This window comes from Thunnus albacares, chromosome 8 (genome assembly GCF_914725855.1).
Source record: "Thunnus albacares chromosome 8, fThuAlb1.1, whole genome shotgun sequence".
Classification (NCBI taxonomy): domain Eukaryota; kingdom Metazoa; phylum Chordata; class Actinopteri; order Scombriformes; family Scombridae; genus Thunnus; species Thunnus albacares.
Genome location: NC_058113.1, coordinates 20,703,897 through 20,719,975, shown reverse-complemented (window position 1 = coordinate 20,719,975; position 16,079 = coordinate 20,703,897). Strand labels below are relative to the sequence as shown.

The 16,079-nt window shown below is 40.9% G+C and overlaps 2 protein-coding genes across 2 annotated transcripts; both read left to right on the top strand.

Moving 5' to 3' along the window:
• Nucleotides 1–3,527: 3,527 nt before the first annotated feature.
• aicda (activation-induced cytidine deaminase) lies at nt 3,528–5,149 on the top strand (the record flags this gene model as incomplete). The annotated part of the gene is made up of 4 exons (XM_044359067.1): nt 3,528–3,713; nt 3,885–4,164; nt 4,279–4,394; nt 4,504–5,149. Coding segments are annotated over 4 exons (633 nt in total), but the record flags the coding sequence as incomplete, so codon positions are not given.
• Nucleotides 5,150–5,280: 131 nt separating this feature from the next.
• Nucleotides 5,281–14,193, top strand: LOC122987489 (adaptin ear-binding coat-associated protein 1-like). The gene is made up of 8 exons (XM_044359393.1): nt 5,281–5,475; nt 7,217–7,317; nt 7,800–7,904; nt 8,080–8,161; nt 8,283–8,391; nt 8,754–8,901; nt 10,476–10,584; nt 14,110–14,193. Exons 1-8 carry the CDS (start codon nt 5,375–5,377, stop codon nt 14,171–14,173), a joined length of 819 nt encoding a protein of 272 aa, XP_044215328.1. The 5' UTR covers nt 5,281–5,374; the 3' UTR covers nt 14,174–14,193.
• The last annotated feature ends 1,886 nt before the right edge of the window (nt 14,194–16,079 follow it).

Genomic DNA, 16,079 nt, shown 5'->3' with positions numbered 1-16,079 from the left:
AAACAGTGCTTTTTAGCTTTTTCATGTTGGTTTTCTTTGTTGTTTTTCAAGAGAAGGAAGGGAAATCACTGACTGAGATTTCCAAATTCTGCACTCAATGTTTTGATGCTGAAATAATTGGTTGGTTTAATGACTGAAAGATTTGAAAGTTGATTTTCCCCTTATCTGATTTGCAATGTAAAAAACAAGAAGCATTTTCTGGTTACAAGCTCTCAAAAGTAAGGATTTGTATGTTTTTTCACATTGTGAACCGAATGCATTTGAGTTTTTAAATAGTGGTCAGACCAAAAACCAATCTTAGGGCATGACATAATGTTCTGGTAACTTACAAACCAATATCAAAATGATTGATTATAAATATAGATTAGTAGATAATATAAGCACTGTCAATATTTAATGGGTTACAAATAATACATCAAAACCACACCAGTTGATGTGTGCTATACACTGTTTTTATAAATGACTTGCATTGTAGATTTTATCACATCAGAAATATTGTATATGCAGAGATAATCTTGCTAAAGAATGTGTGTGGTTTGCAGGTGAATGTCAGTTTATGTGACTAAGTAGGTATATGCACACGGCCTAAGACTGAGGCTAACCTTAATATGGTTAACAGGCTTCACTCTTGCATTGCGAATCCACCCTCCTGCTAACCTCAGACTGTGTCAGTGTAGCATCAGTCTGCCACAGATAAACACCACAGGAAGTTTGTACAATGCTAACGTGTGTGAGAAGAAGGCATATTTCACCTGATGTGTAGACAATTATAGGCCTATACTTGACTGCAAACTCTTGTTCATGCAAGCTGTAGTGGAAAATCACTATCCTTTGATTATCTTTGATGAAAAAGCTGAGACACCTAGTGACACAACAATGTAATATGCACGAGTAAGTGTGTGGTCAGGTCATTTTCACCTTGTAAAAGCTGTATTTTTACTTGTGACACTTCACCAGGTTGTTTCTGCATGACTGTCAAAAGAGCAGACACCTGTTAGCTGGGCCTCTACCCGCCCGATCTGTAGCTATTATTGTTGTCAGGAAACAGATGTGAGTTCACACACTGGAAAGAAAGTCTGTTTGTGACTGTGGTCATGTGCGTCTGCACGGTATGGCTGTGTGTGAGTGTGCGCGTGTGCAGGGTGTGGGCGGGTGGGTTTCGGAAAGTATGACTTGGCATTTCCTACACCCGGTTTCTGCCCCTGACTATGGGTTAAATGCACAGCCGTGTCTGGCCATACTGTACTACTCCACCACACACACACACACACGTGCACACACAGTGCTCGAGAGGAGTGGGAGTGCACACGAGCGTTCATGTGTGACTGTGAGATGACCTTGGTCAACTGTGGTCAGACCCAGAGAGCTGGGTGGGAAGTGGTTACATATAGTTTGGCATTTGATCAGCCTCTTGAAGTCGTAAAGACACATGCACACAAGATCAAATGTGCAGAGACATTAGACTTAGTGCACCGTCAGAGTAATGCAATATGATGTGAGGTTGCTCAGAGCCTGCAGACACACATACACTCTAAGTCTGAATCACTCATAAGTTTTGGGCACCACACAATCACAGGATAAATTAGATAAATTTGTTCCAGATGATGTATAACATATAGACTGTGTTAATGACATGCTCATACAGATGGTTAACACACACATGTGCACATACACACACAGATGAGCTCCAAAAACAGCCACCCTGGGAAACGGTGAATTCCCAAAACCACAGAGTGCATGAGAGGGTGAGGGGAGTCATGGGAAAGCAGGATGCCTGCATGCAGTGCCACTGAGTGAGCAGACTGGGCCAGAGCTAAAACAGACAGAGCAAAGAAAAGACGAGAGCAAAATAATACACATCCTGATTTGGCACGAGTAGATGACAGCATCTGATGGTTCAAAGGCTTATGAGTGAGATTTATCCACAAACTGTGGTTGGTCAGCTGGTCGTCCGGTCTAGCAGACACGTCGGGTGAGGGAGGTCGATTACAGTTCTGCTCCCAGCTTGACATGGTTTGGGAAAACCCAGATCAGAGGCCGAAGTAGGTGTTAGGGCCTCTGAGGTCTGGGAACGCTTATGGCTCCACCAAATCTTGGGGCCCCTGAGGAGGTGGGGGGACCTGCTAGGTGGAAAGGGTGAGTAGCAGGAGGGGTCGGTGGCAATCCCACTGTAGCTCAAGGTGAGAAGGTATCTGGAAGATTTTACTTAATGATCAAGGAAAACCAAAGCGGAGGGGCTGGGGACTGGGTGAGTCTAAAGTGTTAGGAAAATTCCAGCCATTTGGCTCAGTTTATTGACGTATGTGAGAAACTCCAAAGGTTACAAATCACGTCAAACACTCCTCCTTCCGTGTGTGGTCGCTCAGATTCCTTTGTAAAAATGTGTGTTGTGTAATCTGTCTCCCCAATAAAAATCCATTATTGCCTAAGTAGTCTCATTTATGTGAAATCATTAAAAAAAAAAGAGAAAACAAAGGAGTGGCAAAGAGAAAACATTTAGCAAATGAGTCATTATTCATTTAGCTTCATTTGTCTTGCAGCAAGACAATGTAGACCATCCATCTCCTTTGCATCACGCCCCTAAAGCCTACTTTGAAAAATCTTTCTATCCAACCAGAAGCTGCTTCTGTTGGTCGCAGGATGTTTATGTTTAGAGGTATATATTCTCAGTTCCCTCCTTCTGCCCCCCACCCCCCCCCCCCCACCCCCCTTACACACACTTTCACTCTTTCTCATTTACCTCCATTCATTCCCCACACCCGGTGATTGACAGAGCCGGTCTTTCGAAATGATTACAAAACTAGACAGGTGAGCAAATCAGATAAATTCTCTATATATGTTGTATATGCTTTTCTACTTGGTAAAAATCATATAGATTGTGCATGCATGCTTTTTAATTGAAATGCATTAGGATTTTTTTTTTATTAATGATATGTTATTAATATAAGATAATGCACAATGGAATCCTGGTTAAATCACTATAGGAGTATACCACTTTTGAGTACTATCGATTGAGGTTTCAGTATTAATGATTGATTAACAACTGTCCTAGTTTCGCTAAAAGCTGTGAAAGTGAGAGTGATACAAAAAGCAGTGAATGTTAGCGGCATTCTGACTGTCCATCATTCACGTTTGGTTAACCACAGGTTTTACATTAGTTTATTGTGCTAACTAACTTGATTAAAACGTGAATTCATGTGCAACACATCAGAATAATAAGTTAGAACAGTCATTTACTTTAATTTGTCTTTTTTAATTTATTTTGGTCATTGGTAATGGTAATTTTTTTTTATTTGCCTGGCATGAAATTGTGGTAAATACTAAAAATAGTAGCAGCCTACCGAAGATGTTGGTTTTAAAAAGAGCAACTCTTGCTGATGAAATACTGACTGGTGAATTCGGTGTTTTTTTTTCTAAATTAATCTGTAGTTTTTTGAAAAAAACCCCTGGTAAATATTCTTGTATCAACTAGACTGGGTGTCTCTGTTCTACCTACACAACATTTCAGTAGTTACTAAAAATGATACCTTGTCTCCTTTTGTCTCAGTGTGCTTTTGCCCCGGAAAAAGTTCATCTACCATTACAAGAACGTGCGCTGGGCAAGGGGACGGCATGAAACATACCTCTGCTTTGTAGTGAAGAGGCGAGTGGGGCCAGACTCTTTATCCTTTGACTTTGGACACCTGCGCAATCGCAATGGCTGCCATGTAGAGGTGGGTAACATTGGTGAAGATGGGAGGAGGGCTCGTCGAGAGGAGGGGCAAAAAATAGCAATTGAAAAGATGAATGTATGTCTTATTTACCCACTATCTTTTAAGTATCACATTCTGGTGCATTCCTCTAATTCTTTTTTCCATGTATGCTTCATTTCTATTTCCCTATAGCTGCTGTTCCTGCGATATCTGGGAGCCTTGTGCCCTGGTGTGTGGGGTTATGGAAATACTGGACAGAGGATCAGTTACTCCATCACCTGGTTCTGCTCTTGGTCTCCCTGTGCCAACTGCTCTCGCAGACTGGCCCAGTTCCTCAGCCAGGTACCCAACGTTCGCCTTAGGATCTTCGTATCACGCCTCTACTTTTGTGACTTGGAGGACAGCCGTGAGAGAGACGGCCTGAGGTTGCTAAAAAACGCCGGCGTGCAGATCACAGTCATGAGTTACAAAGGTGAAGGGTTAGGGTTATAAATCTGTGTCCAAATCTAAATCCAAATTAACATATTGTTTTTCTTATCAGCACGTAGAGGTCAACAACCATAATTATTTTGTCTATTCCCTTTAGACTTCTTCTACTGCTGGCAGACTTTTGTAGCTCGTAATCAGAGCAAATTCAAGGCCTGGGAAGAGCTGCACCGAAACTCTGTTCGCCTAACAAGAACACTCAACCGCATACTCCAGGTACAGCAGTTAACATACATGTTTTTCCTTTAGTGAAGCCGTTTGAGGGCAATCCTATAATTATGTGTTGAAATGATAATGATGATTTCTTTCTTTCTCTCTCTTTCAGCCCTGTGACATTGATGATTTAAGAGATGCCTTCAAGCTTCTTGGGCTGTGAAACATATCTGTGACCTCCTCTGTTGCTACTATGAAAGTCTGAAGAGTAAAATTGGTGTTAGTCCATCACTACAACTGCTGAACTGAGAATAAAAAAAAAACTGTGAAAAAAATTGCTTCCTAGTTGTGGCAAGGCTTGCACGGTTAAGTTGCTGCTGCTTGTTGTTTCTGTAGCAATATGAAAATATACGTGAAATAAAATAATATACCATATTATGTCATATTGTCTTGTGATATTGACAATAACTAGACTTACCTTGTAAAAAGTTGTAGAACTACATCTCCTAATCTGTATAGAAAAGTATATTCAGCTAACTGGTGGTGGTCATAACTGCAGAGCATTGTTGGGCTGACTGCAGATTAATCCACCACTTTCATAAAATTTGGGTACTTGTGAAAGAGTTTAAAAAGCAATTATGCAAAGCAGAGCAGAGGCAGAGATGAAGATATGCTAAAGTCAAACTGCTGTATCCTACATTTCCCATAATGCAGACAAAAACATCTTTTTGTTAGACTACCCGTCTGGTAAATGTACTTCAAACTCCAATTAAGGCTTTTTCGTCACAAACCTCCTCCAGAGCCACAGACGATACAACTGCTTGGACAGACTGAAGAGTACCCACAGTGGTGCAAAAACTGACCTTTATCTGTGAAAGCGGTGAAATGCTCCTTTAGGGGCATCACTGAAGCTGCAGCAGAGTCGCCTGTTGGTGCGCAAATACATCGTCCATTACGGTCACGTAGCCGTTAACGCCACACGGACACACCACTCACCGTCACCACCACCACCACCGGCGTACACCGACTGAATTAAAGTCAAGATGGCGACCGAGGGTCTGAGCGAGTACGAGTCGGTCCTCTGTGTCAAACCCGAAGTCAACGTTTACCGAATCCCACCGAGAGCATCCAACCGGGCGATCAGGTGAGGGGACAGCGGCCTGACAGCGAGCTTCCCAAACCCAGCATCCGCGAGCTGCGGCCGTTAGAGGAAAGCAGAGGAGCCGTTGCCTCGTTGCCTCGGCGACCTACCTACCGAGCTTGTCCCCTAATAACGCAGCCTCACGCAACGGCGCCCGTAGTTTATGTGCTGGTTGTTTCTGCTGTGTATCCACAAGGTCATGGAAAACACGTAACCAATATTTTGGGTTTTTACCTGCACTGCCTACAAATGTTAGCTATTAAACATGGACAGCGTGGTATCTACATCCCTGTCAGTGTCGCCTGTTTATATGCCTTCGTCCAATAGCAGCTATGAGGAGAAATAACGCTTGATTGGAGTCGACTAGATAGCTAATGATGCTTTATTTTTCTTTAGAGGTTCTCATTTTAATATTCTGACTCTTAAGTAGTAGGTAACACAGCAGAACAGCATCCCTGAAGCGGTAAAGTCAGTGTCTTGCTCAAGGACACTTCAGCAGGTCAATGCTGTTTGACGTCAAGATGCTCAAACATGGATGCTCCAGTTGAAATGCAGTGTTGCTTTGAAAGAGACTTTTCTGCACGTATATGAGTGTCCATGCACTAGAGATATTGTTGAAAAGGCTGACATTGTTTACCACATTTACATGTCTGCATTATCTGCCAAGGCTCAGGGTCCATGGGGTGGATAGAAGTATTATGTTATTGTCCTACATGGCAGCCGCTGAATCTATTATTCATTATAGCATCACAACATGGTTTGGTAACCTGGTTTGGTAAAGTCAAATCACTCTAACTCCAAAACCTGATCAGAAGGGCTGGAAAAATAATTGGCATGCTGCCCCCATCTTCTCTGCAGGAGATATTTGAGGAGATAGTGAGGAGGCAGGGCCTTAAAATCACCTGTAACCCAAACCACATCCTTCACAAAGAGTATAAGCTGATGCCTTCGGGCAGGAGGTACAGGTTACCAAACTGTAAATTCAACAGGTTTAGATTTTCCTTAGTTCCACTATCAATCTATTGAACAGTAAGAGATGAAGTGTGTGTGTGAGCCATGAACATTACGGCTCTGAGAGGGGGAAATGTGCAATATTTTGGTGTAGGGCATCGTGCAGTGTTCTTGATGTGTATCGTTTGGTGTATATGGATCTGTGTGTGATGCTGCATGTTAACTGTAGTTTGATTGTACATGTATATGAATATATTGTGTGTATATGGAGAGGCTGTGTGCTGCTACATCACCTGTGTTCTCTCAAATACCCAAGACAAATAAAGGGAGACAATGAAGGCTCATCTTATCTTATCACATTTTTCATTGGCTGGTGCTCCTGCCTGACCCGCCACAGCTGCATCTGAGTGGACATGACACCAACCACACAGTAGCATAGGCCTGAGTCCCATGAGACCACATGATGGTTAATCCGTGACAATATGTATAGTGAGTCAGTGTGATGATGTAATATTTCAGCCTTGGGTTTCGGGGAAAAGCCCCTCTAGTGCTTGAGTCACATTTCATTACCATAAAATAGCAAACAGTGCAGTGTGTGTGAGTGTAGGGTAGATCAAAACAATAACATACAAACACACGCACAACAAACAAAAATCTCCTTTCCTGTATCCTGTTTTTCTTGCCTTTTGTCCTCCCTTCGTGCCAATAGTAATGTCAACAAAGCGCTGTCACCCATTCACCTACATCACACTGTCCTTGTGTGTGTGTGTGTGTGTGTGTGTGTGTGTCGTAGGGCTGCCGATTGGAAGCTGGATGCTCCTGACTGGACGGGACGCATGCGTGTGACGGCTCGGGGCAAAGTGGCCTACGTGAAATTGGAAGACAAAATCTCTGGTGAGAGAGAAGCAGACAGGACAGGACATTGTTTACCGGCGCTGCTGCTGCTGTTGTAAATCATTTCACTCTGTAGTCTCCGGTTCGCCCCCCCACCCCCACCCCCTCTCTCTATTACTCATCTATTCCAAGGTGACCCAGCCCACGTCCAAGCAAGCATTTTATTATTTATTGGTAAACAAGCTGATAATCTCTGTCTCCATCAGTGCATTTTAGGAACTGTGCGTGCTTGTTGTCCTCAAATTGAACCTTATATTGGCTAATTTTTGATGCGCACTGAATACTGGAAATTTAATCTATCTTGAATATTATGACCTGCACAACAAAAACAAAAAACAAAATTTCTGTTCGTATTTTAAATCTGAAGCTTTCTTAGGTGAGATTTGGCCCAGTAAATGTACATTTTTGAATGTATCTTCATGATCCACTGGACCATTTTGCCAAATAAATAATGAACATCTTTCTTTTGTTGTAATCTACAGGGGAGCTGTTTGCCCAGGCGCCAGTGGAGGAGTATCCCGGCATCACAGTGGAAACAGTGAGCGACTCAAGCCGATACTTTGTGCTCCGCATCCAGGATGACAACGGTGGGTGAACTGTTTGTTGCTAAGCCATAAACATTTTCCTCATAATCAAAAGGATAATGAGTTTAAACAGGATGCTTCAGAGCGTAAAGACTACCATGGAACCACATTATTTGTGCATTAGCTAAACATGCATTGCAGCTGTTATTCTTATTTGTTGTTTTCTTTTCTCTTGTAGGACGCAGTGCCTTCATAGGCATTGGGTTTGGAGACCGAGGCGATGCCTTTGACTTCAATGTTGCACTGCAGGACCACTTCAAGTATGCATCTGCTCCATAGTGTGTCATGAATCAAACCTAATTCAGTAGTGAATTAATTTATTGAAGTGAAACTATAGTTGACCTTTTCGCGTGTCTGTCTTCCTCCCTCGACTTTCTCCAGGTGGGTGAAACAGGAAAATGAATTAACCAAGCAGGCGCAGGCACCAGACTCAACTCCTAAACTGGACCTGGGCTTCAAAGAAGGACAGACCATCACTCTCAATATTGGGGTAACCTTATCTTTATTGAGTATAATGATTATAAATTGGAACATTAGTGCAACAGCTAAATTGCAGTCTGGTCCTGAGTGTTTTGAAATGCTGTAGAAATTTGTCTTCATTAAACTCAAGTAGGTTGAATACAGCTCTGATAGTTTTAGAGGAAATTTGCCCTTGATGATTTAACCATCAAAGGTATACTGCAATTTTTTTTACCACACTGATAGTTAAGAATTAATTCTTGATTAGTTTAACTTGGAGTCTAAAACCCCAGCTAAGAATCTGCCTTAATCTATTGTATCTGCAGTCTAGACATGCCTTCCGCCAAATAACAGGAGCCCACACACTCACCCAGTTTTGTTTACCTTCTCTAGCAATCAAAAAAGAAGGACAGGTCTCGTCCGCAGAGTTCAGGTGGCATTGGGCTCCTTCCACCTCCTCCTGGAGGCAAGCTAGCCCCGCCTCCTTCATCCAGATCTAACAGTCATAACACACAACCGTCTGCAGGAGGAAGTGACACCGGTAGGTAATTGTAACCCCACATGGAAAAGCTGGAGAGGTCAGACACAAAATTACAGTCTGTCTCGTGTTTTGTTTTCCAGTGATGTCAAGATTATTTTGTGATCTCAAAAAGCGAGTATGTTATGTTGAGATCACTAAATTGATTCCTTGTGATCATGAAAAAAAGCCAACATATCTATGAGTTAGTGTAGCATAGTGGTCACCAATGTAGAGATAGTCCACCTTTACCCTCTGCTGGAAACAGCTCAGCCAAATCTTTACTCAGCTGTTAAAAGCAGTTTTTGGAAGTCTAAACAAAGGTGGACTATGAATATTATCACTCAGATATTCCATTACTACTGTCTGGCATTGCAGCTCTTCCTCATGTTCAACCTGCGGCGTGATCTGAATGGGTGCCACAGTTTCGTTTACAGTGAAATGTAGCATGTGATCTGGCTATAACACCCAAGAAGTCATACAGAATGAAAGTCCATGAAGATGGTCAACATGAAGCAGAGGAAAGTTATTTCATTGTTGAAAGAACTAGTGTAAGGCTTATATTTCCTTGGCCCCAATGGACTCTGTTGTAAAGCTGTTTCCAGTGGAGCACTTGTGTCCACACAGTCACAGTCTGAAGGTGGTGAGTGCAGAGTTATGCTGACCTATAGGCACGCTAGCCAAAACTATGACAAATAGACTCCTGTTGTAAAATACTGGAAATTCTGCCCCTGTCCTCTCTCGCCCAGCATACTACAGATGCTTTTTTTTTTTTTTTAAAGAGAATTTATATTGAAAACAGGTGACATAATGTTGTCACATTAACAGTTTTTTACTTGATTTACACAAATTGCCTGCAACAACTAGCCTAGCCATGCACACAGATTTGCTTTTGTGTGCTGATCGAAGATAACTTTGAGATTTCTGTTGCCATCTGATCACAATGGAGGCAAATGGAATTTTACTTGTGATGCTCCATTTATTAAAATTATTTTTTCTATAAACAATGTCCTGGTTTTCTCAGGATAATCCACAGACCTCAATGTGGACAGATTCCATTAAAACTACTTTTATACTGAAGAAGTAGTTCCCAAGAAAACCGAGAATATCGAGGCTATTTGGAGTAAACAGAACGCTATCTCCGGAAACATTCATTGTTGTTTTGTTTCATAAGTAACTTTCGGTGCTTTTTTCAGTGCAGTTTTAATGAAATCCCATTCTTCTCCATTGTGATTGGCTGGTGGCAGAAGTTTCAGAGGTAAAGCATGTAAAACTGAAACTGTCTGCATGGCTAGACACCACCAGGGTAAGTGGAAAATACTGTGGTTTTTTAAAATTTTATTTGGGTAAACTGACCCTTTTTGAATTTTTTTTGTAATAACATAATCTTTGATAGATTTGATAGTAGGTGAGATAAACATGTAAGAGACAGATTTTCTTGCTGTCTATTAGTGGAATTTACAAATCAGTTTCTTAAAATCTTTTCTAAAATTGCTAGTCTTTGACAAAAAAAACAAATAACCACAAATCTGTATTTTTTTGTCAATGTTTTAGAGGTGCATTAAGTTTCTGTTTTGTTTGATTTTTCTATCCACCAGGTTGTTTGCTAGACCTGGACTCCACTAACTCAAACTCAGCAGCTCCATCCAACCCCACCACCACAGCCAGCTCTGACCTGTGGGGAGATTTTGACTCTGTATCCCCGAAGTGAGGAGAGATTCATTTGGTCTTTCTCCCTATTATCTTTCTGTAAACTTATGCAGCACTTTTGCAACTTTGTTTTCCCCATTATGGGGTCCCGTATCTCTCCCTGCCAAGCAGGGTAACCCCCTGTACTAGTCAGTTTAGTTCAGTTCCTCATGGCTTTTGTTCCGATCTTAACCCGAGATATCCCCAGACCTTACAGTCTAGTCTTAACCAGACAGATTTAGAGCTATAGGCCATCTCAACTCAACAGACTCTGCATCCTCATACCTCTCTTGGATCTTCATCTTCTCCTTTCCTCTACATATTCCTCCTATCAATCTAGCCTCCATTTTCTCAATAGAATACAGCCTTTGCCTCTTTCCTCCTCCTTGAAATGTTTTCCCCTCATTTTTATCGTAGAGTATACATTACAGATATATGATCAAGAGAGTCATAATCAGAAACAATCTGGTGATGAATTAGAATTAAATATAACAATGAATGAATTTTATGTACAGAGAATATTTATTTAAAATGTATATATTGTCAGTAGTTTGTAATTATTGTCATTGTGTTGTGATGTCCTGTAGCTTATTTCTCTCTAAGTCCCCACTAGGGGACTGACTATATGCACTGACTGACAGTCTAGTCTGTCTATCTAGTTAGTAATGCATAAAGTCTGCATTTAACGCAGGGATTGTTCTAATATTAGATTTAGGTTGTAGTGAAGTTTACCACCACAGGATTATACTTGAAAGAAACCTGCTAAGCTGTAGAAGTTGTGCTCTCTAGCACTCTCTAGTGGGCTCTTTTGGCACAATAGCATCATTTTAAGTGAGATGTCAAATTGAGCTGCAACTTGTTTTAACTAAAGGCCATTGTTAATCAGTACAAAGAGACAGGAAAGTAGGACTGTTGGATTGGATATGGTGTTAACAAAAAGAAAGAGAGGCATCAAGTGCTTTTATCTTTGCCTCAAGGGGGAACAGAGATGATTTAGTCCATGTTATGTCATCTCTACTCAGCACAGCTGTTAGCTGAGTCTGGGTGAGTCATTTAGGTCATGACCTCTCTCCTGCTCAATGAATAAGTCTGTGTTTCTGCTCAGTCCCGTCCATCCGGGGAGGCCTTCCTCTCCTTAATTCTTTATGAGAAGGCGAGCAGGTCGTAGACCTCCAACCACAGCATGTTGTACTGTACAAACCAGCTTTAACTGTGAACTTCAATTCCATGTTAAGATGTAATGTTAAGTATTCTGACAGGACCAAGCTAGTCTTTGTCAGATGCAGTGTTTTGTTGTGATGTTGTTCTGTGCAGACAGATGGATTATGTGACACTTGATATCATGTGCACACATGTTGTGACAGATGTGCAGTGACAAGTGGTGTGATGATAGGACACACAGACTGTGAGTGTAAAGCCCTAACTATGTTCGTCAGTGTTTGTTTACTGTTCAAATAATATACATTTCTCCCAAATGTTACTTGTTATTCAAACTGTATATGTTTATGGAAATGAATATGCAAAGAAAAACATAAATATATCACTTAATGACCAGAACTTTAATTTGTTTTGTTGTTTTTTCTCCTTAAATTAACAGTAAAAAGAACAAATTAACTCATAAACAAATTTTGTTAGATTTTATTGGATACAATAGTGCACATAATACTGGATTGGCAATGAGTACCTTACAATCCACGACAGAGTGTCTTTCTTTGTACAATGAAATGACTCAGTGCTGCTATAGGCCCATTACTACAGTACCTTAAATGGATCGTAAACCATGGAAGACATGATCTGTGTCCAAAAACACACAGACGAAATGAGCACTCCTTTCATATTCACAGACAATTAAAAGACTAATACATAAACATAGATATGACTCAGCACACGTATGTGTGAAAGAGAAAGAAAGAGACCCTCAGGTGTTGAGCGGAGGATTTACGGTGTTATGGGCTGCCTTTTATGACGACGACCCTCGGTTTATGTCTCTAAAGGGCTCCATCCTCACTGGTGGTCACGCTGCCATCTTTGGCCTTGTTTGCCCAAGTTTGGGGGTTGCTACGGCGATTGCGACACCGTTTCTTATTAGATGACCTTTCAACACGCCTGGGCCACCCGGACAACTCTCTGCACAGTTCAGCTGTAAAGTGTAAAAGAGGCAGACAGGTTATTTCTCTAAATGCATGGTAATGAACCCAATGTCATGGTGCTTGTTCTACATGACGACTGTTCTACCTTTCAGATACTCGTCTTGTTGGCACACTGTCCTCATACAGATCTCATTGTTGATCACATAGACCCGAGGATGGCTGTGTCAGAAACAGAATAAAATATGAATATCAGGGAATATTGTGACACAGTTTGAGTCCAGCTACAGTAACAAAAATGTATCAATCAGTTGCTGCCAGTTCAACAAAGTTTACTCAAATAGTCAATTTTTCTTCTACTTTATACTTCTACTCCACTACATTTCAGAGGCAAATAATGTAAATTTTATTCCATCTACATTTATCTGATGGCTTTAGTTACTGTTACTTAACAGGTTAAGATTATACATACAAAACAGGATCATACATTTTTTTTTCAGATCAAACTACCCAACACTATATAAAGTATTTAAAATCAGCTCTACCTCAGCCAACTACAACATTAAAAGCTGCTTACACATTTATGCATCATTAATATTAATCCAGTGATGCAATCTGTTATAATAAAACACTGACAAGGGTCATTCTGCTGCACAATTAGTTCTTTCATTATTTATACTTTTAAATATATTTTACTGAAAATAATAATTTGAATGCAGGAGTACTTTTAAGTAAAGGATCTGAGTACTTCTTTCACCACTGATTTTTGCAAGAGCCTGTGTGTGTTTGTGTGTGTTTAAAGTGTCCCCCCCAACTTTTCGTCTCACTCATAAATGTATAAATCACTCTGCAGGTGAATTACTGAATTAGAAAGTATTTCTGTAGAAAAACTGCAGGTCACCTGTAGAGGCAAAGCCCAGCAATACACTTCTTGATGGGCCGATGAACCGAGTACATCCTGGTGCAAGGATACATCTCCTCCCTGCAGTCTGCGGAGACACAAAGTTACATGACGTATTGAAATTGTATCAAGCACACTAACAAGATGAGGCAGACCGAAACTTGCAAATTGGTGAGTATTTGTGCCAAGAGCTTAGTTTAGACGCCCTCGCTGTTCTGTAGTCACTCACTGGCTGGCAAGGGTGCCTCAGTGTTCTCTAGAAACAAGGAGAGGACACACAATCAGATTGGGAAAAACATCTTAGCAGTGACACACTGCAATGACTCACAGACTGACAGATGATATGCAGCATAACTGGTCCTGATCTAAAATGTGACTTATATATATATATACTCATATGAAGAGAAGAGAATTACCCGTCTCCTGGGCTTGGACTACAGCTGTGAGTGCTGTGGAACAGAAACCACATGAGGGGAGTGTTTCACAGCATTAAAAACAAACACACAGCGACTCAACCATAATTAAACAAGATGATTTGTGTGTTCTGTTTGGCAGAGTTACCGTGGAAACTGCAGAGAAGCAGGACCACTGGAAGGATGCCCATTCCTTCAACTTGTAAGAGGTACGCTTTACGAGCTGGAGGAAACCAAAGAGGAAAAGAGTCAGGATGATTTCACAGAGTGGAACTGTTCAATATCCTCACTCAGGATTTTTGTGCTGTTTATGTTTTCTTTAATCCCCTTGCAGGTAAATTCTCCCAACACTTCACGTCACAGTAATGTTTTCCCTAAAGTTTTGCTCCAGCTGAAAATACACGTGTAGAGGAGTGCTATGTTTTGGATAACAGACAGGTTGTCATCGTTGATGAATGCCTGATGTAATGCTGCTTCATGTGGAATAATCGGCTCTACAGTGTATCCTAGTATAAATTGGACTGCAAATAAACAGCTACATAAAGTAGCAGTGGGGCAAGTAAAGAAAAAGTTTAAAATGACACTATTAAACCTTTTCTAGCTCTAAAGAGTTGTTTTCCTCTATCCTTTTTTTCCTCTTTCTCCCTCTCCTCTCTTCTCTCCCGCCCTGCATCATTCCTCTCGTGATGTGTCAGTGTAACTTTGGAGTCCAAGATGTGAGTTCTCTCAAAAGAATGTGTTTTTTGTGCCCTATTTAAGCACCCCTCCACCCCTCCTCTGTTACAGTCGCACATTCTTTTCCAGCTCTCTCTTCATAGGACATATTAGTGCTTCCCCAACTGTACGATCATCACCAGCCACTCTGAGCATGACAGTTTTGCCACAAGTTGAGTCTTTTCTGCAGCAACCGTCAGTCCCAGAGTCATACATTTGCATTTAGGGAAATTTGAAACTCCGGGTTGTCCTGGTTTAACTCAGTGCATGCCTCTGTTGATTTGTTTATTCGAGTGACATGTTTTTCACTGCTTGTACTTACTGAACTTTGCATGCAACCACACACCACTTAACTATACACTACAAATTCTGATGTGAATCAGTTAATCGGGCAAGCATTCATAATTCATCTAATCAATATGAAATCCCTCCATTAATATCTTTGGATGTGTTATTTTACATCTGCAGATGATGTATTTTCCTACAGAATGTGTTAAAATCAGGTGAAAAAGATGCATAATTAACTTGTACTCACAACTTTTGCTGTCGTCCACAACTTCTTTAGTTTTTATGAATCTTTTGTCTTCTGTTTTTTCCCCTCCTTCTCTCTCCTTCTCTCTCTCTCCCTCCTCCTCCTCCTCCTCCTCCCCCTAGCCTCCTTCCCATCATAATTTTCTTACTTTCACTTTTTTTTCCACCTACCCCAATCTGGTGACAAATTCAGCATGTATGGTTGATGTCTTCATGTTTTTCTCTTCGGTTCATACGGCTTTTTATGGCCATCTTAAGTATTTTAAGTTAGATATATATTCAGTTACAGCGCGCTGGACCAACACACAAAGCAAAACATTCGGTCTGTCCTCACCCAAAAAAAGTAGGGCAGGTGTTCTTGTTCATTAGATAGGCTACGTTAAATGTGTCAAGGTACACAAGTGGCAAAGGGCTCCATAAATACTCTTGCGTTTAGTCAATTCCTTGTAAACATTATGTAAAAATAACACTAACTGTTTTATAAGATAAAAAAATCAGAGATGCATGATTTGTCTGGATAGATTTGCTACTCTTATTGTAAGAGCAGGTAGATTTTTATGAATTTTGGCTATTTTATTTTCTCATGAGATCAGCTCAGATTTAAAGGACATAAATTAACAAAAGTATCCAACCACTCAATAGTGGGCCTCAGCTTTGACTTTTGCAATTTTTGACATAACCAGCAGGTGGAACAGCATACTTAGAAAAGCAGTCTTTGGCCTCAACATAGAGGTCAGTCGAAGTTACTGACTGTTACACTTGTCAAGGCTACTAACAGTTGAGTTAAGGCCTCTGTTAGGTTTGATACTGGATTAGTCTAATGTGAGTTTCGCCGACATAATTAAATGTTTAACATGGATTTCAACT

What these genes read in the sequence shown, in the direction of transcription:
- LOC122987489 (XM_044359393.1), top strand. Translation starts at nt 5,375, where the DNA reads ATGGCGACCGAGGGTCTGAGCGAGTACGAGTCGGTCCTCTGTGTCAAA. An exon ending in GCATCCAACCGGGCGATCAG is followed by an intron (nt 5,476 to 7,216) that starts GTGAGGGGACAG and finishes TGTGTGTCGTAG; the next exon opens with GGCTGCCGATTGGAAGCTGG. An exon ending in TGCAGGAGGAAGTGACACCG is followed by an intron (nt 8,902 to 10,475) that starts GTAGGTAATTGT and finishes TCTATCCACCAG; the next exon opens with GTTGTTTGCTAGACCTGGAC.